This window comes from Thermobia domestica, chromosome 7 (assembly GCF_964235325.1).
Source record: "Thermobia domestica chromosome 7, izTheDome1.hap1.1, whole genome shotgun sequence".
NCBI classification, from domain to species: domain Eukaryota; kingdom Metazoa; phylum Arthropoda; class Insecta; order Zygentoma; family Lepismatidae; genus Thermobia; species Thermobia domestica.
The window spans coordinates 262,985,152-263,003,888 of NC_137460.1; the positions used below are offsets into that span (position 1 = coordinate 262,985,152).

The following is an 18,737-nucleotide window of genomic DNA, read 5'->3' on the forward strand; positions in this document are numbered from 1 at the left end:
GGGTCCCTCAAGTAAGTCTACATGTCTTCTCCTCTCGTATTGTTGATCTGCTTCAACTCCCAAGGTAGGGAAGAGTTTCAAAATTTCCATGTTGCCCACCTACCTATCGTTGGGGTGAACATGGTGGAAGCGACGATTTAATGAGTGATTTCCCAAATTTACTGTACTCACACTAGTTCTTTAAGGATGCTTACATATTTGATTTCATAATTCTACGTAGCTAGTTCCACCTCTTGAAGAAGGTGTTCTCACCAATAATATATGCGGAAATGACTTTTCTTAGCTTTGTTATGTAATGTTTTGACAGCGTAAATAAAACTTCGAAAATAACATTTACAAGCTCTCGCATGAATACGTCGGAACTAGGTCATGCTATTTTTTTAAAATAAGCCGCGTTCAAGTATCGGCTGGTACAAGCTATATTTTACTCTCAAAACACATTATTTTGTTAATAATAATTTGTTTTCTACTTTTCTTGTAGATATCTTAAATTTTATTGGCCAGTGCTTAGTGGAGGCTAGTGTTGGTGAAATATCTTTACACTTCTATTTCTTTCTTTTAACTGCGTGGGTTATTCCTGTGGCCATAAAATCATGGCTTTTGTCGTTGTTAGAACCTTGTAAATATAATCGTAACGTTCATAATGATTTTCGCTGTTTTTCCAAAAAGTTTACACATGCTTTCTCTCTCTCACTTGTGTGTTGCGTTTATCCCAGCTTTGCTACGGCAAATCACGATGTCGTCCGTACCAACGTTGTGTCATAAACCGAAGCTGCGGAGAACGGTAGACAAAACATAGATACCGTAAAAATGGAAAAGTGAGCGGATGTGAAGGCCTGAATCAGAAATATTCGATTAAACTTTTCTATACAAACGAAAAAGTTATAAAATGGCCTTCTGGCAATTTTGATGACTCACTACGGTACCTGTGTGTCGAGCAGGTGTTTCCAAACCTAGTAACTTATTACGTAATAGTTATCATTTCGCTGCGTTTCACTTACAATTTTGAGCGTTTAAACACAGCGTTTTATTACAGTAGTTTGTAATAATACTCCACATACTACTGTTGATCAGCCTATTTAATAAAAAATACGCATATGAAATAACGTCCCTATGTTACAGTCAGTGCGCATTATTAATGATTTTATGTCTACGCTCCTCACAGCTTCTCATTATGACCCTGGTAAAAACGAAAACATTATTGATATTAGAAACAGCTAATGCAGATACATGGGATAATATCAAATGGATAGAAAATTAATTTCAGAACTTAGCTCAATATACAGTAAAGAATATCGGGAGAAGAAAAAAACAAGGAAAACAAGAAAAAAAATCATACATTACTGCAGCACAAATTATAAATCTTTACAAACGAAGACGAAAATTTGTTATAAACAAAATTATCTTCTCTCGAAATAACCTGGAACAGGTGAACATCACTTCCGTTTTGTTAATGTTCGTTATAATACATGTTTGTAGTTCCAGATGTTGTTTGGCAATAGACAAAATGGAAAAGAGATATTCGGAAGAATGAAAAGAAAGCCAAAAAGAGACTTTAAGATGATATCCTTGTTGATTGCCAGCTGTTTCTTCTTGTTTTAATTCCATTTTACTTGCGCTTTATCTTATCGATTTTAGGACAATACTGATTGGAATTAATCGCGAAGGATTCATCCAAATAGTAACATTATATTTAACTGAAGACAAAGAAGAAGGATTAGTTTTTTGATTCACTCCCAGCTCTTTTAGGATCTCCATTTTTGTAAAATATATGCTATTAGAGTAATTTTTAAATTCAGAAAATATCTTAACCCTTAACAGGAAACGTTATTTTTGTTCGCTTACAGGAAGTGCGTGTCTGTGGGACACGGACATGTATAAAGCAATATTTCTTTTAAAAAACGTATGTGTAATGTAGAATAATGAAACTTTATATTTTGTACTTCGAGCAAAATATGATAAACAAGAATTACATATATTAACTCGGTTTTATTGGAATATAAATTCGGAAAATATTTCAATATCTAAATAAAAATAGTACATAAATTTAAAAACTGACAAATTTTAAGTTATTATAATTCTACACATTACTACCCTTCAAATATGCTATTTGTCCACATGTAGCTACCCTGTTCAAATGTGCTATTTGTCCAAAAGAGCTTGGAAACGTTTAACGAACATGGTAGCTTTAAATAGAGGTCGTCCCAAAGTGTCTTGAATATGGTAAATACGTGTCTTTGTATCCTGATTTACAAATAGAACACAATATTAGGAGAGCAATAAGGGCTTTATTTTCAGATAAGTCAGTAGATCTGTAGTTTGATTTTCCTCTAATTTACTTCAAATTTGTTTCAATTTTCTTTCAACTTCATATTGAAAACTCCTGAATTATACCATCATCACATAAAGTAGACAGGATTTTTTTCCCCAGATTTCTTACATTAGTGACTATACCAGGCATCCCTCTGACTATGTTTTGATGAAGAACCCTTCGGTTTCTTAGTGGTTCATTTCAATTCCAAACAAGCCTGTTTTTACCTCTGTATCTAAGGCCTTCGTTATCACATGAAACTTCACTAGGGTTGCTCACATTGACACTTCTGTTACTACTTGACCTCACACCTGGCACTGTATCAGAATTGGTATCGACCTAACTGTCAGTAGGTAATTCCAGACTTTCAGGAAAAAATTAGGCGTCTCAGTCAGAATCTACTGAAGACAATAATATAAATTCCTTCTCTACTTTCAGCAATTTTTGGAATTTTTGCCGTGAAATAAGTATCTGCTGATCTTACAGTTTCATTCTTAAATTTCTTTCTCGAGGTACTAGGTCTATATTTTGCAAATACATAAAATCTCATACAAACAAAATAGTATGTTTCAAGAGCTCTATAGCTTTTATTTCATGGTGAATAAAAGTTAACCACAAAAATTTTTGAAAGAAAAACTCTCTTCAGGAAATGTGTGTCCAATAATGAGGCAAAAATATAAACGATAATGGAAATGTGTGCCTCTCAGACACCATAGGTTTTCTAAGATCATCAATAAATGTTCACTCAGGCATTAACGCCAACAATGGACTACTGTGACACACATACAACAAAATAATGGGTAGGTATGAAGAGAACCGATACATTGAGTGAATCAGTGTTGCCAATGTAATACAAAGAAAAACCATAGGTGTCTCACAGACACATATTTTCTCTTAAGGGTTGAAAAGCAGAAGGAAACGAAGGAGAAAAATAATGAGTTTAATCTTCAAGGACGATGCAACATTTAAAATGCATTTTTGTAACCTACTGAGTTATAACTAACAAGAAAAGAAAAGCAACGGAAATAGACAATTACAAGGAAGAAAAAGGCATGAGGCAAGTGCCCTAGACAAATCTGTAAATAGTCAACAAAAAATGGAAAATTCAGGCTAAAATCTTAAAAGAAAACCAGAGTACAAATTAAAGAAATCCAGGTTTGTTAATGGAAATTCTTATAAAGGGTGATGCACAAGCTTAAAAACGACACCCACGCCTGTATCCTATGAGCTTTGAGAAATAAGCAAGTGCAAATCGAACAAACGTCAATTTCATTTGAAATATAAAATACACACAAGTACTGACAAAATAATAGAAAACTCATATCTTGGTGGAATTCAATCTAAAATGGTGTGAAAAGATCTTAAAAATTGAGAAAAGTGTAAATTCTAGAAAGGCAAAAATACGTGGAAACACAACATATATCAGAAAACTGATACACAAGTAAACTATAAACCATTAGCTCCATAACCTTTTCGTCTGTCTTCGTTCGTTGTACTCACACGTTCCTGCACTTTTGATTGGATCACAGAATATATTCTCCCGTGTAATAAAGATAATAAAAGTTTAAAATAATCTTTCTTAAAGCAGTTTAAATCTATGTCTCATAAAAACTTGGACTCAACCATCATCGTACTTTACTAATGTAAACCTAAATTCAAGAATGAAATGCAGCTTATACGATGTAGTTTTCTATCATAATAAGAAATTTTGTTCTAAAGGCGGGATGTACTTAATAATATCGTATTTATGATATTCTTAATCTGGACTGTACAGGGCTAATTTATCAATAAATAAATAACGCTTCGCTGGCATTTTATGTGTACATCTCATTAACCCACAATGAAATTTGATTTAACATCGCTCTGAAATAAATTTAAATAATAATGATGATATATATAGAAGTTCTACAGTTCTTTGTAGAAGAACGAAAAGTCGTTTATAAGATACCCTTTTCAACAGTACAACGAGAACATTATCTGATAAAATGCTGCTGCTCCATAACAAAAATTGAAACTAACGTTACTTAGAAATCGATTTGTAGTTATAATGACCACCCCCCTTTAAAGGGAACCCAAAAAGAAGAAACCGACGTCGGGCAAATTTTTTAAATATATTAAGATTCTATTTTGTCAAAACAGATACTTTGCATAGTTATTTTGTATTGATAAATCTATTCTTAATCTTCTATTCAAAAATTGTTCTTAAATAAAAATAAAAAAAATAAAAAATCCTGCGGGACTTGTATCTATGGCCATTCTCACTTCTATCTAAAATCTAAAAGCAGAGTAACAAAATTTATTTCGGTCACCTAATAAGAAAGACGTTATCTCAAATTACATTCACTGCAGTTAGAAGCAAAATAACTGGCAATAGGAGCTAAAGTTTGAAAGATGTTAAAAATAGAATGGTTGGGAAATTTTTCATGGTTTGTACCCGGGATATTCTTACGTTCCTTTATTAATTAAAATAAGACCTCAATTCATTTCACTCGCCTGAAAGAAATGAAACGATCTCAAATTATACCATCCGCAGAGTAGGAGCCGTTCTGATCACGAAGTTTGAAACAAGTTTAATGCTACGAATCAAAATTTCTTTCATTGTTTGTCAGTACGGACATTAATACTTTCTTCTTCATTTAAAAAGAAAAAAATACTCGCGAGCTACATGCCTCTTCTACTAGGAATAGCTGGATGTCAAATACATACTTCTAGGATAGGCTCAGAGCAGCGCCATAAAAAGAAAAAAAAATGAAGTGAAAAGGGCTTGAAATAGAACGAATTGAAACTTTCTTTGTAGTCTCCACCTAGGGATTTTTTTATAAATTTCTAAATTGTAAAAAGCACAAATCCAAATTTGTTAAACTACTAAAAATGAAAAGAAGTAAGTTATTTATTCAGTAAAGTTGATTGTAGAATAGTTGCCACGATCGTCGCCATGAAACCAAAATTCAATTACCCGCTCACCGCAATACACAGATACAAGCAGACGGAATATATGACGCCACAGTAACAAAGTACCATATGACTGTACACAGACACCCAATGAGAAAAATATGAACTACCACCAATCTGTTTACAGTTCATGGTTTTTCTAACAGAGTACTGAATCGCTTTTCATATTTTGTGGGAAGTAATGCCCGATGTGCAAAGTAACCCCGTGTTATGGTAGCTAGTTACCACTGTAAGCGAAAACTGAATGTGGCAAACATGACACAAAACTAGAAAAACGTTTGGGAAGGAAGTAATCCATATAATTAGGGAATTACGTCCCTATTATATTGTGTTATTTTGAAACACAAATATACAAGCGAAGAAAGCATTTCAGGATGTTACCTATAAAATACTTAGGAACGTACAGGAACACAATCAACACGTAAGACATGTAAGTTTATCCTAATTACAGAATTTTGCGCTATCCTCGTTTACCAACATTCTGCGTAATGCACTAATCTGCATAGCAATTTTATTTTTACCGGCCATCTAGCACATGCTGGTTAGCGTTGTTTGTACAATAATTCACATATCATGTACGTTCACTAAGCTTCTAAAGTGATTATATATTGAGAAATTTAGGTCCATACTCTAGAAATAATTCCTGGGAATCTAAAAAGTCGACTTCCTTGAAAGAAATGTGTGCAGCTATGGAATGGTTTGATGTATGGACCTCTACAATTAATGAACATCCATTGATGGTTAAAATATTTTATATCTTGTATTTTGCTAATGTCTTTGGAATCCCTCCGGAAAAATGAGGCTAGACACCTTTGAGCTAAATTCTAAGTAAATACACAAACGTCCATAGTTTTTGTTCCAATATAATACATTCCACGATTAAATTTGGAAAATATTAGGATAAATACCATTCTCACGATTTCTTATTTTACATAAGTCTCTATATAAATAAAACAATATTGTCGAGCACGCATATTTTAAATACGTGCAAGAATTAGGGAGAAATGTGTAATCAATAATAAAGAAATAATTAGTTCATCAAGATATGAACTATATAAGATTTGTATGAGTCGTACCGATCTTATTTTTATTTGGTATACAGCTTGTTTATATGTGCCATGTAATTTCTAAATTGTAGATTACCAACTTACGTTCGAGATATCCCCCATACCTAAATATTTCTCGTGAAGTATTGCTTTTAACAAACAAACTTTCCGAACGCATGTAACCGTATTATCAATCTGAGCAAATTAGTATATGAAAAATTGAACATTACCTTTCTGGGCGAAATGAATTTAAACTTTTTGTTGTTAATTGTTGGGAGTCATTAGAGTACGATGCGCAAGTCTCCTGAACCACTATTTTTCTAGGCGTTTCTATATCCCTTTCAAATTCAGGATCTACTGCTAATTCTGATTTCACTCTATCAACGTTTAGTTCCACATCCAAAGAACACATAGCTGTATCCTTGTCCATTGTTTCCTCTCCTTCCGTTGTGGATAATATTAACTCTTTCTTGTCAGTCATCAGTTCGTGTGTCCACCCTTTCCCTTCGAGTGGATCTTCCTGAGGTAAGTCAAAAGCAATTTCTTCTTTGCACGAGAATTCCAACTTAACAGACGCCTCACCAGCCATTGTGAATTGAAAAATAAGAATTTAACACTATTCTTATACTTCCCGTATATTTTATGTTGCCAGTGTTAATGAAAAGATTTACAAGATCGTTCACAAAATCAACTTTATATTTCCAATCTTCTTCTGTAGTTGCTTATTTCCTTAGTCACCAGTGATGCCAATTCCTTCAGAGCCGTTTTCCCTTCACAAGCTTTAGAATTTACCTTTTCCGGACAAAATTTCCCTTCATCCAAACTGTTCAAGTACTGTTTTTAGTAAACGTATTTTTAATCGTTTTCGCTTCCACCTTCTCACCCCAACATTATAACCACATACAAGCAGATACCTGACAGCCTTCCTTTGAGCTTATACAGAATTTGAACTTGATTTATTGTTTAGGTATCTAAGGCGTCGCGATGGAGGAGGGAAAGGATATGGAAAGGTGTAGGTCAGGACCTATGTTAAAGGTGCAATCTCTGCATTTGCCTGATGTGACTGAGGAAAAACCCTATAAATACCTCGATCAGGACGGACAACCTAAATAAATCATCAAAAATATAAAATAAATAATGTAAATTTAATTTTTATCCTAGATATCATTATAGATTTTAATATTAATGTAACCTAAGATACATAGAAAATATTAAATATATGTTTGGTATGTACTTACTTAAGAACAGCATTCCCATATTTACTGAAACGAATACGAACAGTTACAAAGAAAACTCTAGCTGCTACTGTCTTTGGCTGTACACGAGGAATGTTCGAAAGCACAATACAAACTAAATCAAAGTTTAGAGATGCGGAATTCTTAAGAATTTATAATTCTGTGCGCACAGTCACCAGAAAATTTGTAAACTTACACACACACACATACACATACACATACGCATTATTAGCGTCATTCTAAAGGTCTGACTACTGCAGGAAACATATGTTAGTCGAACTCACACGTTAGTTAGTCACGTTAGTTAGTTAATCACGTTAGTTAGTTAATCACGTTACAAAACGACTCTGCATAAGGCCCATTCAATCTATAAATGACTGAAGAGAGGTTCAAATTTCCCTGCAATATTGAGAGATTACAAGCAATTTCCCTTTTTCCCTTTTCTCCAAAATTTACTCAAAATTTCCCTGCGCCAAGGGAAATTTCCCTTCAATTGGCATCACTGTTAGTCACGATCGCTCTCTCGGCAATTGTTTGTTTTTTTTATAGCAGCCAGAGGAAAGTAAATGGAACCCGGATGTATACTGTTTTAGTTCAGATTTCGTTCAAGTGAGATCTTTTGTCGCCAGTGTAGCTCACTCGAACGTACCGCAATTCTCGTGTTTCAGAAGCTATCCATCCATCTTTATCGGGGAATGATTTAGTTTCCGGGGGTGGGATATAATCAGCAACGAATCATATACAATCTATATATCATTCGATTCAGCTTGACAAAACAAATCGATCGGTACCAAATTTAGCTACTTCCGGTTAACCACTTCCGGTTTACTGAGCTTAATTTTGTTTCCGGGAGGCATTTTCGCCGATCCCAAGAGGTTCGTCCAGTACATGGCTGAAGTAGCACTCTTATTGGTCAGTACGGATGACGTCACAAAGATCCAAGTTCAACCTGCTACTATGCGTATTGCTTTCGTTTCTCTGTTTTGTGTGTGTACGTGCTTAAAAACAGAGAGAGGAGATTATTGCAATGTATTTCACAAGTAATAATATTATTATAATTCTTGATTTATGTTCACTTCTTACGCGTGACAAATAAATTATCATTAAATAAGTCTTCGTCCAAATAAAACTGTTATAAAACGCACTTCACATGAATGTTATTATTGACTACAATTTTAACATTTTTATTAAATCACAGAGACAATATTAGCTGATGGTGCTCACAATGAATACACTGGTTTCTTGCAGAAATCTTGCACTTTATTATGCAACATCTCCTTTGATTTCAAATTTACATACAGAACTTGGGTTCCACTCAATTGATGATGTCAAATTGAAAACGTCTTGGTCTTGTTATCATACTTTTATCATGTACGTACAAAAATGTTTCTCAGATTAACTTTACATTACACGCTCCAGTTCGTCTTTATTTGCATTCAAATGTAGGTTTGGTTTAGAAGTATTTTTCGGGAAATAACGTTGTAGTGTGGTTATTGATAAGTCATGCTCGGTTCAATTGCAAGACAAATGCCCACCAAACTCAATACACGACCATTATTAGCTAGCATTCTTTATGAACCATATAAGGATACCAACTAGAACATACAATATGAATTGCATTATATTTCGTTGGAGTTTAGCATCCCTTTAACTAAGGTTATAATGAGACATGGACCTACTGCTTCACGCGGAATCTGAACCACATGGGATTACGCCGGGAATCGAATCCGGATATCCTGGGCTAAAGACGCGTGTTAACGATATGGTCACTATATAGTTCCAGACAATGTAAAGTTAACCCTGCTTTTCTTAAGAATGAATATAGCAGGATCAACTTTTCATTGCCTTAAACTTTAAACCAGTAGTTCCCAAGGGCCAGCCTTCTGAAGAGGACTTGAAGAACAAGCGAGGGATCACAAGCTGACTACAGAAATAAACTATAAAATTGTCCAAAAAAAAAGGAAAAAAACAGATATTACGTGTTTGATAATTTGTCTTTCTTATACTCCCATTCGAGACTTTTAAGTAATTAAACATTTAATAAATATAAACAAATGAAAACAAGGGGAGTGGTTTGAGGTTTGGAGACCCATTCAGCAGGAAAGCTATATGAGCTAGTAATTTAGGAAACTACAGCTTAACGTAAAATCCTAACTACATAAGTTCTCGCCGGAAATCAAACTCAGGTCTCCCACACCGAAGACGTCTAGCGTTGTTGTTTATAAGTTTGTAAGACTATACTTACATGGTTCAGTTTATAGACAAGCTATTTCCTAAGATATTCTCTTCCATTTCTAAATTACTACATATAGTTTCCTAAAGAGTAGATGGATAGCGTACACATCTTTGGCGCAGGAGGGCCGTGTTAGACTCCCCGCAGAAGCTCGTGAGGGTTCTGCTGAAAGGAACGCTAAATTTAATTTGAAAATCAGATCTAAATTACTACATCTTTCCTGTAAATTGCCAGTTTTTGGAATGTGATTTCAAAATTTGCAGTAAATGCAACATACAATTGTCTACAGTGTTTTTTAAAGCTAGTGTTTTCAGATCTGGTATCCTTGCTCTTAACTTCACTCCATGTGCTATTCAGGTGTCTGTTTTCTTAGGTTTCCTACATTTCACAGTGGATTATGAAGCAAATCCTTTTAGAAAGCATTCGTAGAAGAATGAAAATCCACTGATGGAATAGGCCCATTTAAGCATTACGAGTTTCGTATAGAGATAATTTTAAAAAATAACTCCTGCAGTTCGTATGTGCATTGGACGTGGAGACATATTTTGTAACAGTCGTTATTGTCGTGTCTTTATTGATAATGGTTTCCTGATGCAATTATATCATCAAATGCGAAAAATACAGGTCAATATGTGCTGACTGGTCCGTACAAGCTAGTTTTGCATCACATCCACACAAGGGCAGGGCGAAGCAAGAAGCACAAGTGCGAGATTATAAAGTGTGATAATGTTTAAAGCAGTGGTTCCCAACCGTTTACCTGGCGCCTCCTTCTTAAACCTTCTATACTTCTTGCTAACCTCTCTACCACTCATTGGCCATATGTGCTTTTTTGTCTGATTTCAGATTCATCATTGAAATCTCAAGTCTTCAATAATAATAATAATAATAATAATAATAATAATAACCATATACCGATAATGCAATCATAACCATATTTTCATCTCTAGTTTCCTCGTAGCAATATGATTAGCATAGACGTCTTCGGCGCGAGAGACCTTAGTTTGATTTTCGGCGAGAACTTATGTAGTTAGGATTTTACGTTAAGCTGTAATTTAACGTCTCATATAGCTTTCCTGCTGAATGGGTCTCCAAACCTCAAACCACTCCCCTTGTTTTTATTTGTTTATATTTATTAAATGTTTAATTACTTAAAAGTCTCGAATGGGAGTATAAGAAAGACAAATTATCAAACACGTAATATCTGTTTTATTCCTTTTTTTTTTTTGACAATTTTATAGTTTATTTCTGTAGTCAGCTTGTGATCCCTCGCTTGTTCTTCAAGTCCTCTTCAGAAGGCTGGCCCTTGGGAACTACTGGTTTAAAGTTTAAGGCAATAAAAAATTGATCCTGCTATATTCATTCTAAAGAAAAGCAGGGTTAACTTTACATTATCTGGAACTATATAGTGACTATATCGTTAACACGCGTCTTTAACCCAGGATATCCGGATTCGATTCCCGGCGTAATCCCATGTGGTTCAGAATCCGCGTGAAGCAGTAGGTCCATGTCTCATTATAACCTTAGTTGAAAGGGATGCTAAACTCCAACGAAATATAATTCAATTCATATTGTATGTTCCAGTTGGTATCCTTATATGGTTCATAAAGAATGCTAGCTAATAATGGTCGTGTATTGAGTTTGGTGGGCATTTGTCGTGCAATTGAACCGAGCATGACTTATCAATAACCACACTACAACGTTATTTGCCGAAAAATACTTCTAAACCAAACCTACATTTGAATGCAAATAAAGACGAACTGGAGCGTGTAATGTAAAGTTAATCTGAGAAACATTTTTGTACGTACATGATAAAAGTATGATAACAAGGCCAAGACGTTTTCAATTTGACATCATCAATTGAGTGGAACCCAAGTTCTGTATGTAAATTTGAAATCATGGAGATGTTGCATAATAAAGTGCAAGATTTCTGCAAGAAACCAGTGTATTCATTGTGAGCACCATCAGCTAATATTGTCTCTGTGATTTAATAAAAATGTTAAAATTGTAGTCAATAATAACATTCATGTGAAGTGCGTTTTATAACAGTTTTATTTGGACGAAGACTTATTTAATGATAATTTATTTGTCACGCGTAAGAAGTGAACATAAATCAAGAATTATAATAATATTATTACTTGTGAAATACATTGCAATAATCTCCTCTCTCTGTTTTTAAGCACGTACACACACAAAACAGAGAAACGAAAGCAATACGCATAGTAGCAGGTTGAACTTGGATCTTTGTGACGTCATCCGTACTGACCAATAAGAGTGCTACTTCAGCCATGTACTGGACGAACCTCTTGGGATCGGCGAAAATGCTTCCGGGAGTGGGGTATAATAAGCAACGAAACATATATAATCTATATATCAATCGATTCAGCTTGACAAACCAAATCCATCGATACCAAATTTAACTACTTCCGGTTAACCACTTCCGGTTTACTGAGATTAATTTAGTTTCCGGGAGTGGGGTATAATAAGCAACGAAACATATAGGGCCTTATGCAGAGTCGTTCTGATGCCTGATTAGAGCCATACTAAAGAGTTCGACTAGTAATGTTTGCTACAGTAGTCAAGGTTTTTAGTATGACACTAATCACACGTCAAAACGACTCTGAAAAAGGCCCATAGAATCTATATATCAATCGATTCAGCTTGACAAAACAAATCGATCGGTACAAAATTTAACTACTTCCGGTTAACCACTTCCGGTTTACTGAGCTTAATTTAGTTTCCGGGAGTGGGGTATAATAATCAGCAACGAAACATATACAATCTATATATCAATCGATTCAGCTTGAAAAAACAAATCAATGGTTACCAAATTTAACTACTTCCGGTTTACTGAGCCTAATTTAGTTTCCGGAGGTGAAATATAAATAGCAACGAAACATATACAATATATACGTCAATCGATTCAGCTTGACAAAACAAATCGATCGATACCAAAAAAACTGCTTTCGGTTAACGGCTTCCGGTTTACTGATCCTTTTTAAGTTTCCGGGGAGTGGGGTATAATCAACAACGAAACATATACAAAGTATATATCAATCGATTCAGCTTGAGAAGACAAATCGATCGGTACCAAATTTAACTACTTCCGGTTTACTGAGGCTTATTTCATTTCAGCGGGTGGGATATAATCAGCAACGAAACATATACAATCTATATATCAATCGATTCAGCTTGACAAAAAAAATCGATCGATACTAAATTTAACTATTTCCGTTTAATGACTTCCGGTTTACTGAGCCTAATTTAGTTTCCAGGGATGGCGTATAATCAGCAACAAAACATATACAATCTATATATCAATCGATTCAGCTTGACAAAACAAATCGACCGGTACCAAATTTAACTACTTCCAGTTAACTACTTCCGGTTTACTGAGCCCAATTTAGTTTCCGGGAGTGGGGTATAATCAGCAACGGAAAATATGCAATATATATATCAATGGATCCAGCTTCACAAAATAAATCGATCTATACCAAATTTATCTACTTCCGGTTAACCACTTCCGGTTTACTGAGCCCAATTTACTTCGCGGGGGTGGGGTATAATCAGCAAGGAAACATATATAAACCAAATATCAATCGATTCAGCTTCACAAAACATATCGATCGGTACCAAATTTAACTACTTCCACTTAACCTCTTCCAGTTTACTGAGCCCAATTTAGTTTCCGGTGGTGGGGTATAATCAGCAACGAAACATATACAATCTATACATCAATCGATTCAGGCTGACAAAACAAATCGATCGATTCCAAATTTAACTGCATCGGGTTTACGACTTCCGGTTTACTGAGCCAAATTTAGTTTCCAAGGGTGGGGTATAATTAGCAACAAAACATATACAATCTCTATATCAATCGATTCAGCTTGACAAAGCAAATCGATCGATACCAAATTTGACTATTTCCGGTTTGCTACTTCCGGTTTACTGAGCCTTATTTAGTTTCCGTGGGTGGGGTATAATCAGCAACGAAATATATAGAATCTATATATCAGTCGATTCCGCTTGAAAAAGCAAATCGATCGGTACCAAATTTAACTAACTCCGGTTAACCACTTCCGGTTTACTGAGCCTAATTTAGTTTCCAGGGATGGGGTATAATCAACAACAAAACATATACAATCTATATATCAATCGATTCAGCTTGAAAAAACAAATCGATTTGTACCAAATTTAACTACTTCCGGTTTACTGAGTTTAATTTAGTTTCCGGGGTGGGTATAATCAGCAACTAAACATATACAATCTATATATCAATCGATTCAGCTTGAGAAAACAAATCGATCGGTACCAAATTTAACTACTTCCGGTTAACCACTTCCGGTTTACTGAGCGTATTTATTTTCCAGGGATGGCATATAATCAGCAACAAAACATATATTTAATACAATCTATATATCAATCGATTCAGCTTGATAAAGCAAATCGATTTGTACCAAATTTAACTACTTCCGGTTTACTGAGTTTAATTTAGTTTCCGGGATGAGGTATAATCAGCAACTAAACATATACAATCTATATATCAGTCAATTCAGCTTGAGAAAACAAATCGATCGATACCAAATTTAACTACATCTTGTTAATAACTTCCGGTTTACTGTGCCTAGTTTAGTTTCCAGGGGTGGGGTATAATCAGAAACGAAGCACATAAAATCTATATATTAATCGATTCAGCTTGGAAAAACAAATCGATCGGTACCAAATTTAATTACTTCCGGTTTACCACTTCCGGTTTACTGAGCCTTATTCAGTTTCCGAAGATGTTGTATAATCAGCAAAGAAACAGATACAATTTATATGTCAATCGATTCAGCTTGAGAAAACAAATCGATCGATACCAAATTTAACTACTTCCGGTTAACCACTTCCCGTTTAGAGTTATAGAGCTACAAATATTACGCCATATCTGAGTAGAAAGTGTCAGATGAAAGAACCAGTGTGATACAGCTGTTGATAGTTTCTTTGGTTTCTGAGTTTTCTGTAAGTAAGTTTTCAGTGGAGTAAATTTTATTCTTAATGAAGTTCAATTGTTGTCATTTTGCATTCTGAATTTTGGCAAATGTCGATGATCATTTTCGTACAAAGCACAAAAGAGTTGAAGTGTTTTGTATGTTGCTACAACATGTGACATTCCAAGGTGCCGCGAATACATATATGGAATACCAATGGGGTGATAAACATGGAATAGTAATCCATAATTGTATCTCTCACGATTTTCTTCTATTTTTTTCCGTTTTCTTTTGTATCATACAGATATGCCTACATCCAAAGTGAAAGACTGTCATCTGAAACAATGGGCAAGTAGCCATCTTAGAGGTCAGAAGTAGGCCTAAGAAAATGACAAATCTAAAAAGGCGAAATATTATATAGAACGAAAGACGATATTATAGGCGAAATATTATTGTTCCCAAATCTACTCTATTTAGGCTTCAAATAAAAATCCGGACGTTATACTTCAGGGAGCTGGAAAAACAAAACTTGGACGCAAAACTGTATTACCTACAGAATTGGAAAATCCGCTAATTAAAATTAGTGAAATATTTATTGCTAATGGAAAGAATATATTATATATTCACGAAGACTAACGCTAAGAATATGGTAGAAGAGGTCTAAAACTAAATGGCTGATAAGTCCTGAGCAAGTAATACCAGTTCGAAATCCTAGAAACAGTTAGGCAGCAGAGGAAGAGAAACAGAAACAGTTGCAGTTTTGACATCTTTAAAATGTAAAAATGCTCTTCAGCAGAAGGAAAGAAGCCCAACAGACAACAAATAGAAAAATAAAATGCAAATAATAAACAATACACGTATAGGACAAGGAAAAAAGTACAAATGAGCGCACAGCTACCTCAACATATCGTGAATAAGGTAACACACTTTTAAAACGACACAGGGAGAGTTCTTCCAATCGATCAAAAGAATGTAATATCAATTTCGAAGACTCATCTTTAGACTTTTCTCAGCCATACGATGAAGTTATCCCAATAGTCCTGATGCAGAATGTTTTTTTTTTTTGTTTTTGTTTTTTTGCGGTGGATAATTCCCACAAGATAATCATAGAAAGCAATGAGTGATGTGTTACATGTGTGAATTACGATGCCACGTCGAATGCTTTGGATATGAACGAGGATGTTGTTAGCTTGGTGAGTTTTGTAAATATATAATTACAAGTATTCTATATTTAGACCCATTTACTTAAACATAAAAAATCACATGTTATCAGTAAATCATTGCTATCTATCTTAGGCTAATTCATGTGACGATTGCAACTTCTTAGTGTTGTAGTAAATATTCAACTTGACGTTCTGAAGTATATTTTGCTGATATTTTCAGTTTTGGTGACGAGTAATTACTTAATTAGTAAATTGTATTCTATATTTGTATCCTTTCCTTTAATATGCAAAATACGAATATATTATTATGTACGTAAATTAACCAAAAATGTAATATGTAAATACATAAATATTGCAGTCTCTATACATAGGATTCAACCTTTTGATTTGTTCTTCTTTAGGCCGTGGAAAAACTTCATGGGACATTTTTCTGACATTGTCCTTCTCTACAACTGTAACAGAAATTTACATCTCCGTGATAATATCTTTAAGAACCTACCACCGATTCATAATAGTTTTCTCTCCAGATTTGCCAACCTTGTTAGGTATGCGTTTCACAAAAGCGGTTATTTGGAAGAAAATTCATCTGCGTTTGAAAATCCCGTAACATTTTGTTTCAAAGATTCTGCAGCATTTTACGATTTGTTTACTTTTATTTCTGTCATAAGCGTACGTGATGTAAACGATGATTATACATTACACATTTCTTTTGCGGAATATGCTTGTTGTAAAATGCTTTCTTGATAAATTCATAATTATAACAATTGAGGACATATGAAGTTCTGGCGTAGTGAGAGGCGGATGTATCCCAGAGCCATTTTCCCAGGGCCTGCCGCCCCCAGTTTTCAGAGTGTCGAAAATAATTTAAGCTATTATGTATATATTTTTGAAAGTTTATAGTAAACTCATGATATAGTTAACATAGTCTAGGGTCTGGCAGGCCCCCCAGTTCTTGCCTTCTAGATCCACCACTGGGCAAGGGGACTCACTTTAAATAAGCATCTCTAATAATGAGAGGTGCAGAGACGCATTTTAATCAAGCATCCCGTTAAAGTACGTAGAGAAAAGAGTTTCAAATCGGTCAGCAACTTCTTGCGGAAACCCTGCCAACTATTATTGTTCCTCTCTTACTACAGAGCATTTCAAACCAAGATGACCTTTTGTAATTGTAACCACCGTATTGGACCCGGGATTTTGAATTTTGTAATTTTGACGTCAGAATCTGCATAAGCTGTTCTAAATCCCCCTGGTAGTATGTTTTCTTCTACATTAAATGATTGTTTTCTGTCTATGCTTGAGACAACCCCTACCGTTCAAAGGGTGATTCTTACTCTTAAACCAGCACCTTTGCCCAAATAAAAAAAATACATGTCGATTATTTTTCGATGTTCTACAAGTATGCAAGTTTCATTCAAATCGGTGAGTGACACTTCCGTAAGTCTCCTTGTCAGTATTCACTCATTACTCTGGAAGATTTAAAATAATACAGATTGTTTTTATTTCTAAAGAAAATAACATTTCCTGTTGTAATTCGTCATCTGAAATAACCTTGAAAATTTTCATTATTCTTTAAAATTAATATTAAATATTTAGATGAACAATTTCCCGTAGGTTTGCAATATGATATGGCATTCTCATTGGCAAAAAAGAAGTAAAACAGCACTTACGGTATTACAATATATGAAACGCGAAAGTTCAGCAGGGGCACGATTGTTCTCCATTCCTTTAATAATAACTGGAAAGCCGATAACTGCGTCGCCCTTTTAATACTTGCTACGTTGTAGATAGAAAGAAATATGACACCTCAACAATATACTTGTAAAGAACTTTGAACACAAATTCTTTTCTTTTATTTTTCTCGTCTCGTGTAACAGAAGTCATTTGAAATTTGGCGTTCTGAGTAGACACACTGAGATTGAAAATTGTCTAGTTGTCAGCATAATAGTTTTTGTGTGTTCATATATTTAGAAGAGTTTACACACATTTCTGTGTTTTCATTTGGTGAATTCGTTAAAGAAATTTTGATCGATTGTACTAAAATAAGTCTTTTCATTATGATACTGAAACAGAAAGGACTGTCAAGCAATGAAAGAAGTGTGTGGCATTGGGAATCTGTATTTGAGGGGTTGCACCTAATGAACTTTGAAAGGAAAATTCCAACAGAAAACTTTGCAAAAATAATATGTGAAGAGATTGGAATCATTCCTAGGAGAGGATCGTCTTCAGTGCCTGAATGTCCCAATTGCAACACAAGCAGTCACATGATAGAATGGTCCGAGCCTGCGAAATTACTTGGCTTCCGTTACCATTATGAGCTGTGCAAGCGTAAGTTCAATCCACTTATGAACACTATATTTGAAGGATCACATGTTACTTTTCTGCAGTTTTTGAAAGTTGTGTTTTGTTTTGTAGTAAAATCCACCAACTCAGAGATCATTAAGTATAACGGACTTTCATCTTCGACTGTGTGTGATTGGTTGAACTTTTGTCGTGATGTGGCCAGTGCTTGTATTTTTAATAGTTATGAAGTTCATGGTCCCATAGGTGGAGATGGAGAAGTTGTTGAAATTGATGAGACTTTCATATATAGACGAAAAAGAAACAAAGGAGGGAACCGAGGTAGGCTTTCAAAAAGTCAGAAAAAAAAAAGATTTGTTTCTTCGGTGGAGTGCGGTGTAGGAAGAATCCTAAGCAAAAAGGTAGAGCTTTCATTATTAGGGTCAGAAACAGAAAAACCGAAACCTTAGATCCTTTGATTGTAAAGTACATTGCTCCGAGGTCAACAATTTACTCTAATAAAGCTACAGTCTATTCTAAAATTAGTCAACGT

At 34.6% G+C, this 18,737-nt stretch overlaps 1 protein-coding gene across 1 annotated transcript in view; it reads right to left on the reverse strand.

Moving 5' to 3' along the window:
• The window catches only part of LOC145690876 (uncharacterized), a 47,562-nt gene extending 40,519 nt beyond the window's left edge, over positions 1 to 7,043 (reverse strand). Inside the window, exon 1 of the mRNA XM_081766276.1 lies at positions 6,540 to 7,043. Coding sequence (XP_081622402.1) covers positions 6,540 to 6,898 — 359 coding nt within the window. The 5' untranslated portion in view covers positions 6,899 to 7,043. The remainder of the gene's footprint in view (positions 1 to 6,539) is intronic.
• Positions 7,044 to 18,737: the final 11,694 nt, after the last annotated feature.